Raw genomic sequence first — 16,904 nt, forward strand, 5'->3', positions numbered from 1 at the left:
GGAGGATGGAGCAGGTGAGCGCAGCCACGGTCACGGAGCAGCAGAGCACGCACTCGGGGATAAGGAGCAGGCTGCCCTGTGGGCCTCCAGAGAAGGCAGAGATGACAGAGTTTCTAAGGTTTGGAGGTCATGCACGCCTGTCTTCCCAGCATCCTGGGAAGCTGAGGCAACAGGATCTTGAGTTTAAGCCCAGCCTGAGCTTAGCAAGACACTGTCCAAAATGAAAAAGGGCTGAGGATGTGGCTTAGTGCCCAGGCCCTGGGTTCAGTCTCCAGTACTGGCCATGGATCCCTGGATTCCTCGCTCAGGAGACCTGTGCCTGTGCTGGCCCTACACAGATCCCTCCATCACTCCATACCTGTCTGTGTACGTGGAGAAAGGAGGATGGTTGCATTTTAAAGTCATTTGCAGGTGAGACTTCAAGAGAGGTCACATCAGGTCATATTTGGCACTTCCTGCCCCAGAACACGTGTTCACTTGTGCCTGCCCCTGAAGGGGCAGCCACACCGAGTGCAGCAGGATGGGACGGAGGCCGTCAGCCTCACCAGAGGAGATTGAACTCAGCTGGAGCTGACACCACACCTGCTGTGGCCAGGAGGACCCATGGAGGGGCTCGGCCAGCCCACGTTGCAGAACGCAGAGTGGCGAGGAGGCTGTCCCCCTGTGTGCAGGCCTCACCCTGCACGCTCGGGACTCCGCGGGGCCAGCACAGTGGGCGGCCTTCCTGAGCGCTGCGCAGGTCTGGCTGCCACGCTGCACTGACGGAGACAGCCTGCCCAGGCCGGGTTTTTATTGTTTGTTTATTGCGGGCTGTCACACGCATTCACTGGCCTTCCAGGAGATTGAATCTATAAGAAAATGAGACCAGGAAAAACCACCTCATTGCAGCAGGGATTTCAGTGTGAGACAAGACAGGCGGAGGGGGAGGAGCTAAGTGGCAGGAAGAAAGAGACCAGGCACTTGGGCCACGAAGCCACCAAGGAAGCCGGCAGAGGCCTCGCTGGGTGTGGCGCTCCTGCAGTTCCGTCCCCTTGCTGATACTTGATACAGCTTCATTTCAGAATTCCTCAAATCCTAGCAAGAGGAACATCGTCTTCCCAGTTCAGTTGGGAAAATGGAGCTCTGGCGGTGGCCTCCTGTGTGCTGACTGTGGGCCTGTGCAGGTGGCCAGGGCCCATTGTGGGTGGAAAATTGAAATAAGTGGCATGGATTGGTGGCCATTGACTCAGCCATCCTCAATTTACCAACGTCACAGTCACCAGGAGGCTGGTTGCTGGGACTATCCTTCCTGGCCACGCTCTGGGGTCCCTTATTGTGTGTCCCATGCAGCCACCGAATTCACGTCTTGGCCGTAGTGGCTTCCTGGTCAGTCGTGTGTAGGTTTCATTCATTCCAAAATCTTACAAGTTCAGATATAAGATAAGCAAGCCTTTCACTTGTGGCAATAAGGAAAGAGAGGTAAGACACATCTGGGCCACCTAGCTTCTGCGTGGGTGGCATAGGGATGAGCTGCTGCCTCGTTCTGAGCCCAAATTTGGGGAAGATGCAGGTTGTCAGTGCTGAAGGGACAGTCCCAGATGGAACTTGAGCCCTGCAGGTTGGCAACCCGGGCCGCTGTGACCTGAGGTCCACTTGGGTCTCCTGCCACTCTTCATGCCGCTGTGGTGGATGCCTGAATAGTTACGCGGTGAACCTGCTGTGGGGTCTGGAGAGAATTCATTAACAATGAACAGATGCATCTGACATGCAGTGGTGTCTTTCAGAAATAGGCCCAGGCTTTCTCCCCAAAAGTCTCAACAGTTTTTATAAATGTCGGGGCCCAATCTGGAAACTGGGTGAGACAGTCCCTGGTGACCTCTGTAAGACCAAAAGCCGGCCGCAAGGTGTGTGAGCACAGACACACAGGGCGCTGTGGGGTTTGCTTGTCACCCCTTGGGCTGTTCCTTCATCTGGTGTTCACGTGGCCCACGATTCCTCACGTAGGCGAAATTGGCTGGACATTCTTCACAACGCATCCTCGAGCTCCGACTGCTCAGTCAGCCACGCGACCTTGATTTGATGGCCCTGTGCAGGTGCCGAAGAAGTAGCCTTAAATCCATTTTCCACTTCCAGAACACATGCCTCCTACTTGTTCGGTGTCGTTAGCTTCCGGTATAATTCCTGCACCACACAAGAGGTGCCGCGATGAGTGGCGGGCAGGGGGCGCGGTCGTAGGCGCACTTCGTCTGTCACCCCCAAGGCCTTGTCTCCATCTGTGCGACAGAGGGGCCGCTGGGTTTTGTGGAGTCACAGCACATTTTCTTTTCAGATTGAAAAGCTCCAGTGAATGAGTGCATAAGGTCGCCTGTCACTGTACTTACAGAGCTAAATAGGAAGCGCACACGTCACCTGCTCTCCTTGCAGTAACTTTCTTAAATCAGCTGCTTTTACAAACTGAAAGGCCCTTTTAAAGCCTGTTGACAAAGCCACCTTTCTCCCCTTCACCAGCCTAGGTAAGGGGACACTCTTGAGGCCCTGTTGTGTCCTGCACTACTTTAAATGCAAATCTGATCAATTTTCCATTTGCGTGAGAGGTTCTGCCACAAGCCAGAAGTACAGTAGTCGCTCTGCGGGGTCAGAAGCCGCCCCGAAACCCTACGCTTTATTACCACACCGCAGAGGCATCCGGGCAGCAGAGTGCTCCGGCCCAGCCGCTGCGGCTCACTTTAGGAAACCCAACACGTAGCAGCTGAGCGCGGGTGCTCCTGGCCACCTGCGTTGCCCGAGCTGGGACGCGTGTTCATCGATGTTCCTGTGGTCATCCTTCCCCCTCCACGCACATTCACAGCCTCCACTGTGAGTCTTGCATTTTAATTCCTAGCCCAGAATAGCTTAGGGACAGTTGTGTCGAAACCAAATAGCCCTGACGTGCGCTGGGTGAGTTAACGAAAGCCGTCAGCATCGTTAAGAGGGCCATCGTTAAGTGCGCGGCTCGCGGGCTCCAGCATCTGAGCTCGGGCTGCCAGAGTCGTTCTCAGAGGCTGCACTCAGTGCCTTGAGCCCTCCACAGCGCTGCCCCCGGATGACTGAAAGGAGTAAGTGGGTGGCAGTCCCATGTCCCCCAGCTGCCTTCCTGACGGGCCACAGGCCTGGCTGGGCCCAAGGCTCACACTGAGGCACTGAGATGCTGCGTGTAAAGATGCTTTCTTAAAATGCTGTCTGTCTCCGTCCAAGGCACTGTAGAATTTCCTGGTCCCAGGTCCCAAGGACTGAAAAATCTTCACCTGGCCATTGCTTGAGTCAGCCCCAAATGTCACTCCTATTGTTGGGTAGCTCATGGGCTCATAACCCTGTAAAGACCCCACTGGCAAGGGAGGCTCAGTGCTGCTGTCTGAGGTGGTTTAGCAAGGAGGACTGGGGATCCCGGCCCACAGCCCTGAGAGGGAACCTGGTTCCTTTCAGAGCTCCACCATGAGATCCCTCCTGAAGTGGCAAGAGACACAAGGAGGACAGCATCGTGGGTCCTCCACCCCTGCCCACAGGCTGCAAATCCTATCTTCCAATCCCAGTTGGCTCACTGCTCCTGCCTCAGCTTACCAAAAAGTAGGGCTGAAAAGTGTGGCTTTTCCCCTGTGGTTGGCTTTGCAGCTAAGTTTTAATCCTCTCTAGCAGTGTGAAAGTTGTCTCTATAATGGTTACCACTCTGCATGCTTGTGGGGCAAGCATGGGACCTGCTCCAGATTGTGGGGGCTCTCAGGAGAGCCTGGCTCACCTTGGAGGGAACCCCACACATGGTGTCATGGTAACATGCCCACAACTTTGAGGGCGATTCCCAAAGAGTCTGAACCCTGTTTGAATTTTTAAAAATAAGTACAAAATTTCCCACAAGCATAGTACTTAAAGCTATACAAAAACATACTTTACAACAAAATGAAGAAAAACAGAACATAATACACACACAAACACACACAAGATTGATCAGATGAATTGAGTTTTGTGTAAGTGCAAGTTTTTTTACTCCAAGTAAAATTGTGGTTTTTGTTGTTGTTGCTACTTTGGTTTTTTTAGAACAGGTCTCACAATGTAGTTCAGACTGAGCTAGAACTCGCATAGAACCCAGAATAGCTACAAACGTGTGGCAGTCCTCTTGCCTTAGCCTCCCAAGTGCTTGTGCTACAAATTGTGATTAGTTTAAAAGCATTTGTAACATGTTCTGAATTTATTTTTTGTCTGTGTCTTTTTGAGATAGAGTCTTATGTACAGCTCAAGCTGGCCTTGAGCTCACTGTGCAGCTCAGGCTGGTCTGGAGCTCGAGGCAATCCTCTTGCCTCAGCCTTCTGAGTGCTGGGATTACAGCTCCTGAAATTACATCTGAACATTGAGAATGTTTGCTTTTGCTGAGGCTTGACACTGACCCACATGTCATTTGCATGCTGGAAATACATTTGGCCTTAAGAAAACCATGAGCCCAAAGTGGGAGGCTAATGATTTCCATTTCTAAAATTTTCAAGATGCAGAAAGAGAACGGCCCCCAGAGAGGCAGCAGTTTCCTCTGTGATCAGAAAGAAGGCAATCCGCCCCTCTCTTCCCACCTGGAAGGCCCTCGCATGTCCCGGCCCATATCCGTGTGGCCCTGCGCGGACCTCGACTCCCTGCCTTTTGAGGACCAGCCACTGTCCCAGCTGAAGGAGTCAGACCGGTGCTCAGCCAGCGAGAACCCCCACCTGGACGCCTTGGCCCTGGACGATGAGCAGGAGGAGCCACCCCTGCCCCGGGGAAAGCCTGAGAGGACCTTCAGGAACCGCCTCCCAGAGGTCAGCCTGGCCTCATCCCTCTGGTCAGCCCGCTGGTTATAGCTACTCTCACTCACTGCTACATGCTGAGCAGCTGTCATTTGGCCCAAACCTGGCAGCATCCAGGGCCAACCTAGGAATTCCCTGAAGGTGGACTCTCCCCAGTGCTCAGGGGGCTCACTGGCCCCACCCTAAGCTCCTGGGGTGATCTGTGGGTGATGTCACTCTGCCACCACGTTTGGGTGCAGATACCATGCTGGTGTCCTCCACCAAAGGACGGGCGTGGGAAGAAGCTGTCTGGTGTGAGCCACAAGAAGACACCGCGTCTGCGTGTTCTGCCTTCCCTGAGGTTGGGAAAAGCAATGCCTGAAAAAGTTCTGTGTTCAGGAAGTTCCCTGGCTTTTAGAAGTAGTGAGTGTCACCAAACATACTATAAACATCTTATTCTGGGCAGAGGAGGAGAAAGCGTAATACTAAGAACCCTGTGTAAATTAGATTCCCCATTGATGAATTATGCTATATACTGAAATGCTTCCGGCAAGGCGTTTCATTTTTCTGGTTATGTTGGGTTTTTAGGGGGAAAAAAATCTCATTTTGAAAATTGCTGCTAGGAGCCCTTTCTAGTGAGCCGGCTGAGCAGCCAGCGTGCCTGCTGCCCTCGCCCTCCCCACACCGCTCAGCTACTGAGACAGCGCAGCTCGTATCTGCTCCATGCAGCCAGGTTGCAGGGTGTCAGCTCTCGATGGCTCGGTTTGGGGAGCATTCGAACCATTTCCCGGGCTCAGGTTTCAGAGCAGAGAGGACATGGGACTCATGGACGCATGTCCTGGCCCCAGATGCATCACAACAGGGGCAAGAGTGTGCACTCTGCTGGAGTTACTGTTCCCAGGGTGTGTTCCGTGGCCGCTGCAAGCTTCTTCCCAGAAGGGCAGCCCTGGGCGCCTTCTTGAAGGTGACCCTGTGGCTGTGCTCACTGCCAGCTCAGCTCCCACTCCTCCTCCTAAGGGGCTGCCGCCCAACTGAACTTCTGATCCTGAGAGAAGGTTTATTACAGGGCAGTGGGTGGGACAGGGGGACCTGGGTCTCCCAGCGCCCTCTTCTCCACCTCCCTTTGCCTCCGTCCTCACACACACACACACACACACACACACACACACACACACGGGTTACCTTCCCTCCTGCTCAACAAGTTTTTTGCCAGCCTCTCTCTCCTGCCAGCCTCAGCAGTGCCAGCCCCTCACCATGTGTGGACTGCTGCCCTCATTTCAGACAAACTGTCTCTCTTTTACAGGAAGAAGAAAACCACAAGAGGAGTCTTCAAAGGTGAGATTGATCAGGATCCCATCACTGCTCCAGCCTCCTCTTTGTCCTAATGCCCAGCCCTTTGTGGATGCAGTCTGTGACGACATGTTGAGTAGTTTACTTATCACTGTCTGTTTTATAAATGTACGTTCTTGGTGGATTAGCAAGCGAAAGAGCAGAGCCAGTGTTCCTGACCGTTCTGCGGTCTGGATGTTGCTGTGACAGTTGTGTCGAATGCACAGTGGGGTACTGTTTGGTGTATCTGCAAAGTCTGTAGAAAACGTCAGTGGAAAGTCTAGGAAAAGCCCCCCTGGATGTAGGAGGTGCGGGATACATTGTGTTTAAAAGTCCACCAGGAGGATTTACGGAATTTTTCCTGGCAGTGAGCCCTGAAGGAAAGTACAGGACTCTGCAGTCCGTGTCAATTCCATGCCCACTCCCTGCTCCCTGTTCCCGCCTTGCTTCCTGGCTTTGTGTTTTCCTTCTGCTCTAGCTGAGCGCCTGCTGGGGATATAGCTCAATGGCATAAACACCTGCCTGCCAAGCTCAAGGTCCTGAGTTCAATCCCGGGTACCACACATACACACACAACAAGTTAAAATTTAGCTGAGGGCCTGGTGTTGCCTCTGCAGGACCTTCCCAGGCCTTGGCTTCTCCTTGCCTACCTGTGGGGGTGGTATCCCCCACCCGAGGTCTGTGTCATCTTGTCACCCTCGGGCAGGGCAAGCCCGGCTGCACAGCCAGCTTCTGCCTCCAGAAGCCTGGACTTTGGGTGTGTGGCTCAGTGCCGTGTGTCTCAGTCTCCTCATCTGTAACAGGAAGACGGGTCTGTGTGCAGCTTCATGCCCACAGGAAAGCCTGCAGGCAGGGCTGAGCTGGCTGGCGCAAGCTGCGGTAACCTCCCTGTGGCCTCGCTGCTCCTTAGGTTCTTGCGTGCTGCTTCAATCCCCAGTCACCCTGCCTGTGGCAGACCAGAGCAGGCGCCTGGACACTCCACAGAAGGAGGCGCCCTGTGCCCTGCAGCGTCTCCTCTGGCTGCAAGTGCCTGCACTGCCTCAGGCTGCAGGAGCCAGTGCTCTCCTTCCTGTCCCTGCTGCTCTCTTCCTGTGTTAATTAAGTAGAGCCCTGGCGGTGTGCAACCCTCACCTCTGGACACCACCTTCCGTTCTTCAGCTGAGCCAGGGCAGAAGCCTGGCTCTGTGCACTCCATCTGGAGCCCTGGGTGGGACAGGCACTGTCTGGAGTTGGCTCACAGGGTACTGTGGAAAGTGTGTCCCACAGGAGCCAGTCCAGCTGCAGTTCCCACCGCAGCTTCCTCCCCAGTCACCCCCCTCCGCCCTCACAGTGGGTGAGATGCCCACGTGCCTGGCATCCCTGGGTGCCTGTCCCGGCAGGCAAGAGACACTCAGTCCACATCAAATGGAAATGTGTGCACTCACAGTGCTCCTGTGTCCGGACTCCGCACCCCACTTCACATCTGCCTGACCAAGCTTTCCAAACCCAATTCCTGCTTAGATTCAGGGGCCCTTACCCTTTGGCTGCGTTCATGTCTGCAGGGGAATTTCTGTTAGCTAAGCAGGACATAGAGGAGGAGCACAGACAAACACAGGGGCCATGTGAAGGAGCAGAGAGGTGGCCAGGCCCACATGAAATTCTTTTAGAAGTAGTATTTGGATCTCCACAGATGGGGAATGGGAATTGGAGAGGATCGAGATATGTTATAAATGCACGCATACCAGGTCCCCAAAAGTAATGTAAAAAATGTATTGCAAACATACACTGATAAAACACACACACACACACACACACACACACACACACACACACAGTGAAGAAAGAACCTAGACTTTCAAAACCAACAAAAATGTTCACTTTAGAAGGTCATCTCCAGAGCTGAATGCAGAATTCAATGCCTGTCCCAATCAGCGTGAGGGGTACGGGTAGAGGTAGAAAGGGAGGCAGGGTTAGTATCTGGAGGCAGTGCCCATCTGACTCGGAGGCCCATTTCCCTCTGTTCTCTGGTGTCTCCGCAATGGCCTTTGGTGGCCACTGTCCCAGGCTGGTGGGGACACAGCTGTTGCCTGCCAGCTCATCGGTCTGTCTCACAGGATGCTGAGGTCCTTTGAGATGGGTAGCGTTGGAGGTAGAGCCCCCAATCCCCCGTTTTCATGGTGATTAGCATCCAACCAGTCTCAGGCTGCAGGGACAGTTCCAGGGGCCTTGGGCACTGCTGGGGTCCCAATGGTGGAGGTGGAGGGGCATCACTGTGCACTCACGGCCTCTGCTCCCCTAGGGTGGTGTCTGTGTCCTCCATGTCCGAGTTCCAGCGCCTGATGGATGTCTCCCCCTTCCTGCCTGAGAAGGGCCTGCCGCACCCCAGCAGCACAGACGACATCACCCCACCCCTGTCCCCTGACGACCTCAAGTATATTGAGGAGTTCCACAGCAAGAGCTGGGACTACACAACGCCCCCTAGGGCCGGTCCAGAGCGGCCCCCAGACCCCTGGGCAGACAGGACCGAGGGCGGATGGGCTGGGCAGGTGGCCCCAGCAGAGCCCTTCCCTACCTCCTCCTGGTTCCTGACCACAAGCGTTACCATGACCACGGACAGCCTGACCAGCCCCGAGCACTGCCAGAAGCAGGCACTGCGCAGCCACGTCCTCACCGAGCCATCGGGGGTGCGCGTGCTGCACAGTCCACCCGCCATCCGCAGGGTGGACAGCATCAGGCTGGACCTGGAGGGCCCCCCACCCACCAGCAGAGCCAGAGCCAGCCTGGGAGAGACCAGGGAGCCCCCCGCACCGGACAGGTGGCCCTGCACCCCAGCCCGACACCCCCGAGACTATGCGGAGGGGGCCCTGTGCCCCCTTGAACTCTCCCTCTGCACCCCCTTGGCTGCCACCCCACCACACAGCCTGGACATGTCCAAGAACATGAGTGACGACAGCAAGGCGGCAGCCTTCTCCATCAGGAGCACCCTGGGCTCTGGCCCCACCCGGCCCCTCGTCAAGGACATGGCCTGCCAGACAAACGAGTCCCACACGACGGGGACCCAGACTGTGCAAACCATCAGTGTGGGTCTGCAGACTGAAACCCTGCGTGCTGGCGGTGTCACCAGTAGCCCCCACAGGTGTCTCACGCCAAAGGCAGGGGGCGGCACCACACCGGTGTCATCCCCATCCCGGAGCCTTAGGAGCAGGCAGGTGGCCCCCGCCATCGAAAAGGTGCAGGCCAAGTTTGAGCGTACCTGCTGCTCCCCCAAGTACGGGTCCCCCAAGCTGCAGAGAAAGCCCCTCCCCAAAGCTGACCAGCCGGCCAGCAGGACTTCGATGGGGGGCGGCCAGAAGGGCTTCAGCGAGTCGGCCTGGGCCCGCTCCACCACCACGCGTGAGAGCCCTGTGCACACCACCATCCCCGATGGCCTCTCCAGCCTCTTCGCCATCGTGGACCACAGTCCAGCCCTACAGGACCCCTTCCAGAAGGGCACGCGGGCCGGAAGCCGTGCTCACTCCACAGAGCCCCGGCCAGAGCTGGGTCCTGGCCAGGAGACAGGCCCTGGCTCCCGGGGAAGGTCACCCAGCCCCCTGGGCGCAGTCAGGGAGGACGGGGGAGAGAGCACGCCCATGAGGCAGGACCTGTCTGCACCCCCTGGCTACACACTGGCGGAGAGTGTGGCCCGGATCCTGAACAGGAAGCTGCTGGAGCATGCCCTCAAGGAGGACAGGAGGCTGGCTGTGCCCGGGCCCCCGAGTCTCACCAGTGACAGTGTCATGGGAGAAACGGCCCCAGCCGAGCCGGGAGCCATGGAGGTAAGGCGACAGTTCCCTCTGTCACAAACCAGTGCACTGCTGTGTCCCAACATGTGGCCCCACGTGGCCTGTGGGTACCACATCGCTGCAAAAAGTCCCATTTCCATGCCAAGAGTGAGCAAAAGGGAACAAAGAACAGGACAGAGCTGGGCCAGGGCAGTGCCAGGGCGTCGTGCACGCACTCTGCAGGCATGGGTCTGCCCAGGAACGACCACAGCTGCGGCAGGCATGTGAGCCTGACCCTGCGGGTGAGGAGAGGAGCCTGCGAGTCCCGGGTCACCAGGGGCAGGAAAGGGGTTGGCTTCTCAGTCCTCCTAGGGAGGTGGCCCCCCAGAATGTAGTCTGAATCTGACATGGGCCAGGCGCAGGGACGGCTGCTGCTGCAGAGACCCAGCTGTGGCATGATTGACGCCCTCTGAGGGCAGGTGCTGCTGGGCAGGTGCGCCCAGCTGACACACGTGGCCTCTGTCCACCAGCCCTCAGGAGCCCACAGGTAAGTGCTGGTGGCTTGGGAGGCACCCCTGCGTGTGGTCACCCTGCCATTCCTGGCCCCAAGGCGGCCGTGAGATCAGAGGTCCCCGACCCCGGGTCCTCCCTGGCTGGATGCGCGTATCTCCTATGGCAGGGGCCGGACTGCAGTTTATGCCTGGGAACCACAAGATGCTTTGAATTGCTGACAGTGCGAGCCGCCAGCAACCTGTGGCCACAGGAAGGCAGGGGCCCGGTGGGTGGAATGTGGTGCCCTCTGAGGCTGCCCTGGCCTCGAGCCTGTGTGGGGTACACTTGCTACCAAGAAGGTGGCTTGCTGAGCAGGAGCAGATTCAGGGCCCCAGCCCTGGGGAGCCTCATGGGCCCCTCTGCCTCCACCGCCAGGGTCCGGCTGCTCCGCATGGAGTGGGATTGCTGTTTGAACCGAGCTGGCAGATCAGCCCTTCTGCCCCTTGTCTCCCCACAAACGCACACAGTCACTCCGGGTCTCCAGCCCTGCATCTCTAGAGCTACTCCTGGTGCCTAGCTCACTCCTCTTCCTGCCCCTGCCACAGATACCCTCCTGATCATCCACCCGGAGGTCTGGGCATGGGGGCGAGGTCCCATAGCAACACGGAGCCGCTGTGAGGAGCAGTGTGGTGGGAGGCGAGGGTGCCAGGAGCTCAACGCGGCTCGCCCCTCTGTCCCGGCTGGAACAGCAGCGGTTCCACGGTAGAGACCAGAGCACACTAGGCACGCACCAGCCCAGGTCCCATCTGGCACCCACTCTGTGCCGGGACAGAGGCCTTTCTCAGCAGCAGATGGCAAAGGACAGGTCCCTACTGGTGGCCGTCCTCAAGCCCTGCCCTCTGTCCTTGGCTTGGAACTGCACCTGTTCTGCTGTTGAAAATACGCCTTCCAACTGCTTGCTTTCTCTTCTCTGTCTGTTCGTCCAGAACCCACCTGTCTTACTCACTGCCCCGTGGGGGCTCTAGCCCTGCCCGCCTCACGCTGTAAGTGCCTCTGCCCGGGCCCCCGTGTTCGGACACGTGTGTGTGTGTGTGTGTGTGTGTGTGTGTGTGTGTGTCTGACACATCGCCATCTGGGGCCACTCCACACACATCCCAGGCCAGGTCAGCACCCCACTGTGCCACTCAGCCACCACTCACAAGGGTCCTTAGGTGACAGACAGCTAGGGATGGTGACCCTGCGCAGCTGGCCCTGAGTCCTGGCTGCCCACCTGCGACACACACCTTCGCAGTGCTTAGTGATGAGGCAGAGTCACAGCAGCAGCCAGTGTCCCAAGCAGTGCCCCACACCGTGGGCCATGGTGCTGAGAGGGGCACACTGCCCTGGCTTTGCTGGTGACTGGGTGGCACTGAGGGTGAAGAGAGACACAGCCTGGAAGTCACAGTTCCCTCAGCTTGGGGGCCGCCCACAAACCCTTCCCTGACACCAGGTGGCACCCACAAAGGCACAGGGCCCTGAAGTGTCACCAGTGTCCACAAGAAGCCAGGAGCCACCCTGCCTCCCCAGCCTTTCCCATGCCACAGGCCCCACCTAGGTACCCCCCCAAGGCCCACATCCTCCTCATGGCCACCCCCATCTCCCTGTGGAGTGGCATTGCCATCCCACTGGCTTCTCGCCTTCCTCTGGTCCTCTAGGCCACTTGTCAGGTCCCACTTCCTGACACCTTCGGCGCCCTCATTCTGCACTACCCCTCCCAGCCACCCATGGCTACAACCCCCGTCAGCTTTGGGTTGACCCTCACTGGGGTCCCATGGGCCATAGCCTTCTATGTTTGTGTCACCAGCTTCTAACTTGTATGTCCTAGTCAGCTAGCACGGGGCTGAGGACAGATGGCTAAATGTTCTCCAAAACAAGATGGGCCTCGAGAGTACAGACCTCGGGTGGCTGAGTGGGCCTAGTGTGATCGATCAGCCCTCAGAAAGTTAGGGTGCCAAGGACACAAGTGACAGCGACGGTGGCTCCCAAACGTGTGCTGCTCTGAGAAGCCGCCACAGATGACAAGACCACAACTGAAAGCTCACCACAGCGCTGCCCTGCCTATGGAGTCTGCTCAGCGGCTGCTGGCTGGTGGGGACAGCTTCATAGGGGCAGAGTTGGTTTCAGGGCACGCTTGTTGCTAGCCCCGATGGCCCAAGGCACTGGAGAACAGCAGCTCTTTGTAGCCAGCAGAGCTGGTGACGGGGCTGGCAGGGTGGGACCAGGACAAGGGGCCGCAGTGCCTGTATGTAAGGAGACCCATCCCGCAGCTCGCCACCTCCTGTCATAGTGTCCTGTCTCCCACGTGTCACCGATCCCTCATGCCGAGCCCTTGCCTGGTCACTCACGTTCTCCATGAGCATCACGTCCAATCATGTTCCCCTGTGGCTCCCGAGTGTCTGGCAGGTGTGCCAGGCGTGCGCACCTCAGACTGCCCACCTAACAAGGCTCTCTCCCTCTCTTGGCCCCAAGGAACTGCCTTGTTCCGCACTCGCCCCGTCCCTAGAGCCCTGCTTCTCCAGGCCTGAGAGACCGGCCAACCGCCGCCCTCCATCCCGATGGGCTCCTCCCAGCCCCTCCGCCTCAGAGGCTCGGTCACCTGGGGCGCCTGCATTCCTGGAGGAGCCCGGTGCCGAGGACGGACCGGAGGAGAAGCCACACCTGTGATGCCAGCCTGCACGGACCACCAGAGCCACCACCGTCACACACCGACGCTGCCCGGAGGAGAAAGGACCTCGGTCTTCATGAGACAGCTGCTGAACGTCCGACCTGGGACGCTGAGACGTTTCTAGACTGGGACAGTACATGTGCCTGTAATAACTTCTTTTCATAGCTCAGAAAACTATTTTTGTCTCCATCTTTTTTACACACAGTATATTAAACTAAACAAAAAGGTAAATAAGGTTACAAATAGATTTAAAATGTCAAAGTTGTAAATGTAAAGTGTACCTTGGGAGGGACTCTGCCCGCTCCCAGCCCGGAGGTGCCTCTGTTACGCGGACTGCACTGTTCCTCTGGGTTGGGCTTCTCCCCACGTTGGATGTAGAGTGTTTTTAACTTAATTTTAATTTGTCTGGGTTGGTGTTTTCTTAGGAATTTTTTTTTAAATGCTTCGGACTGTCTGCTGCAGTGATATTTTGTGGTGAAGGCTGAGAAGCCGGCAGCTCTCACCCCGGGGAGGCGGGTCCCTGTTTGGGGAGGGGACAGAGGCCACGTGCAGCTCCCCCAGCCCGCCTGTACCTGGCTGCATGAACCCCACCGCCTCCCTCGCCTGCCCGTCGTCCATCTGGTCTACTGTGATCGTCCTAAAGTCCCTGTCACTGTTGGCCCCTTGCACTGATGCGACAACAGCAACCTTCTAAATGGTTAAAAGATTAACTGAGACATACAGCGCTCACTCAGAATCTTTGCTTAGAGAAAAATACTAGAGAGCTGCGAGGTGCCAAATCGTGACCAGCAAGGTGCCTTGTGTCTGTCCCAGACCACGAGGAAGTGGAAATAAAGCCTTCTCGAGGTGGCAGCACGGCCTCGTGTCTGTCTTATGCTCCCATGGCATCTGTGTTCTCCTGTGCGCCCCGTGGATCCCAGCCCTAGCTGCAGAGGGGGGCTGCGGTGGTGTGACAGGGACACTGGGGATGGCGCCATGGTACCATCTCACTCAACCCTGAGAGGACAAGGCGCAGCTTTGTTCCCACTGCAAGAGCCCAAGCGGGACGGATGGCTGCAGGGAGACTGGTGCAGGTCCCGCACCACACCAGACCCTGCCCTGGCCCATGGCGACAGGCTGGGCCCTTGCCCAGAGGCCGCTGCTGCCTGTGTGCAGCTCAACTGGGCCTTTTCTTATCTGCACTGCTGGGGGTGGAATGGAGCCTGTGGTCCTTCTGCTTCAGCCCCAGGGTGCACTCTGGCTAGGAGTGGGGTCTACAAGAAGCCTGATGCCAAGGGACAGCGTGAAGGAGCCGCTGGGCCTGACTGCCAGCCGTGACTGGCACTCGCTTGCTGGCTCCTTGTCACCTAAAGAGCAGATGGAGCAAGTTCTAGGCCCAGTGTTGTCCCAGCTGCTCCTTTAAGTAAATCTTTGTAAAACACAGGTGTTGGGGAGGCCTGAGCCCTGCGCACAGCTGGGCAGCTGTAGTGAGGCAACCGTAGTAGGGCAGCTCCTCAGTCACAGGGAGCCACCAGGTGACAGTGGCTCCTCTTCAGGTAAAAAAGAAATGGAGACCCAGACAGCTCTCTGTGCTCACAGTTGCATTATTCAGAGTAGCCGGAAGGTAGAAGCACCCCAAACATCCACCCACAGGCGGGAGTTAAACAAGGTGTGGCCCGTACATAGAGTGGAGCACTACTGGGCCTTGAAAAGGAGGGAATGCTGAGTGAAGTGGGCCAGTCACAAAAACGCAGTGTTGTGGTCCGTGTGGTACTGTATGACACGAGGGTGGTCGGCAGGGGCTGCGGGCGTGGGATGGGGCCCCGTGTGAAGGAACAGTCCCAGAGTGTGGTAGTTGGGGGCGCGTAGTTGGGTCAACATCCCCAGCGCCACTGAACTGTGCTTGAGAATGGTTCCAAAGGCAAACGCCATGCAGATCTGACCACACTGAAAACTCTTTAAGTGCAAACCAACTTTGGACATAGGGGCAGGGTTGGGCGGGGCAGGGAGGAGCACAGCCACACTGTGCATGCTCAGTGGCTTGCGGCCCCAGCAGCGTGGCAGAAGCAGAGAGAACGGTTTTTGTACTCCTCTGACCTGGCTAAGCGATGGGCCACTGGGAGGAAGGGCGTTGCCCGGGAGCCTTGAGCCACACAGCCAGTGTCCACGGCCGACTCGCTGTGTCCTGGGGCACACTTAGACCAGCATCCCAGGGTGGTGGCGATGCCCCGCAGCCCCCATGCACTTGACTTCTGGGACAGGACAGTCACAGTGCCCGGGCCCAGAGGAAGAAGTTGGACTGATCATTGGAGCAGAGAGGTCAGGTCACCGCAGGACACCCCAGAACTGTCCCCACTTCTTCGGAGCTCAAGATTACACCACAAGCTCCCCAGGCCTTTTTGCTTCGTTTTCTCAAAGTTGGTTACTTGAACTTCTAAGCCGTTGCTGATCATTTAATAAAGGCCGGCGCTTGCTCTGTTAGCTGGGGAGAGTGCTGCTGTGAAGCGGGGCCGAGCCCGGGGCGTGCAAGCCGAGCTCTGCCCCCAGCCCTTCCAGTTTTTTATTTTGAGACAAGGTCTCAGGTTGGGTTCAAGCCTGCAATCCCCCTGCCTCAGCCTCCCAGTGCTGGGGTTACAGTGTGCACCCCTATGTCCAGCTGATTTTTATTTTAATAAGGAAACAACTGGGGGTTCCCCTTGGCGGGGGCTGCACAGCGCCATCTGAGGTAATAAGGAGGCGCTGTCCTTGCTCTTCCGAGGAGCCTGAGGGAACCAGCCCGCGGCACAGGCAAACTGTCCTGCTTCCAGCAGGTTAGCAAAACCTCCCGGGCCTCCAGGGATCCTAGCAGAGCTTCCTGCCCACAGTGGCCCTGGGCTGAATTCGTCACCCCGCAGAGGCCCCAGGCTGGGAAGCAGCCCTGCCCACCGTGGTCCCCACAGATAGCATTTTAAATCCCTTAAAAACAAGGGCTGAGGAAGTGATGTCAAACGAGGTGCACTAAAAATAGCTGTTGCAGTTCTAAACCCTGGGATTCTGGAGCCAGAGCAAGCAGGGAGCTGAAATGTGGATCACAGTTTTGTCACCCAGTTAGGGGAATTCACCCCAAATAACCCCAATAAGATCAGTCATTTGTGAAACAACGTGCAGTGGAGTCTGGCTGTGGACTCCTCAAGTATCAGTGCTTGCCATGTGGACTGCATCAGCGTCACCTGATACTCATTCAGGTGACAGGGCACTCAGCTATCCCAAGGGACACAGAGGCCAGCAAACCCGAAGGCTCCTGGGAGCGCCTGCACTCATCGCAGGCCCACCTGGCCCGGCAGCTCCTGCCCAGGGTCCCCCTGAGGCGAGCTCACATGTGCAGAGCAGTGATGACAACTGCTGCACCTCGTAGGCGAGCTCTGGGGTCCGAGAGGCACTGCTGGTCAAGCACTAAGCCTAGGCCCTTACGGTGACTCTCCAAGGCACGCATGCCCAGTGCCGCCATCCTGTCTGCTGACGTGTATGAGCACAGAGGGGTCTGCTCCACCTGCCGCCCTGGCAGTGGGCATTGTGGAGAGTGCATAAGGCTTCTCCAGAAGCCAGGAGGAGGGGACAGAGCGAACACTGCCAAGAGTATGCGTGGGTGGTGCCTGGGGTACTCCTGTGGGATTTCCCAGGACAGATCCAAAGTCAGCCATTCCTTTTGGCTGTTGGGCTGGTGTTTTTGTCCAATGTGCTCCGGTGCCTGTCTTTATTATAAGATAAGTGGGGGGGAGAAGCCCACAGGTGCCACTACTCCAACCTGGCATCCGCCCCAACCAGCAATCTTTCAGAGTGGCCAACTTCGCCACATTCCGGGGCCTGAGACAGGAGGGTCACAAATTTGAACCCAGCATGAGCTGCAACTTAGCAACTCAG

The 16,904-nt window shown here is 57.2% G+C and overlaps 1 protein-coding gene across 1 annotated transcript in view; it reads left to right on the forward strand.

The window, feature by feature from the left end:
• The window catches only part of Mtcl1 (microtubule crosslinking factor 1), a 100,191-nt gene extending 86,328 nt beyond the window's left edge, over nucleotides 1–13,863 (forward strand). The window contains exons 10-13 of the mRNA XM_023720409.1: nucleotides 4,491–4,793; nucleotides 6,064–6,095; nucleotides 8,368–9,883; nucleotides 12,830–13,863. Coding sequence (XP_023576177.1) covers nucleotides 4,491–4,793; nucleotides 6,064–6,095; nucleotides 8,368–9,883; nucleotides 12,830–13,024 — 2,046 coding nt within the window. The 3' untranslated portion in view covers nucleotides 13,025–13,863. The remainder of the gene's footprint in view (nucleotides 1–4,490; nucleotides 4,794–6,063; nucleotides 6,096–8,367; nucleotides 9,884–12,829) is intronic.
• Nucleotides 13,864–16,904: the final 3,041 nt, after the last annotated feature.

The sequence above is a fragment of the Octodon degus genome, unplaced genomic scaffold (assembly GCF_000260255.1).
Source record: "Octodon degus isolate 3935 unplaced genomic scaffold, OctDeg1.0 scaffold00075, whole genome shotgun sequence".
NCBI classification, from domain to species: domain Eukaryota; kingdom Metazoa; phylum Chordata; class Mammalia; order Rodentia; family Octodontidae; genus Octodon; species Octodon degus.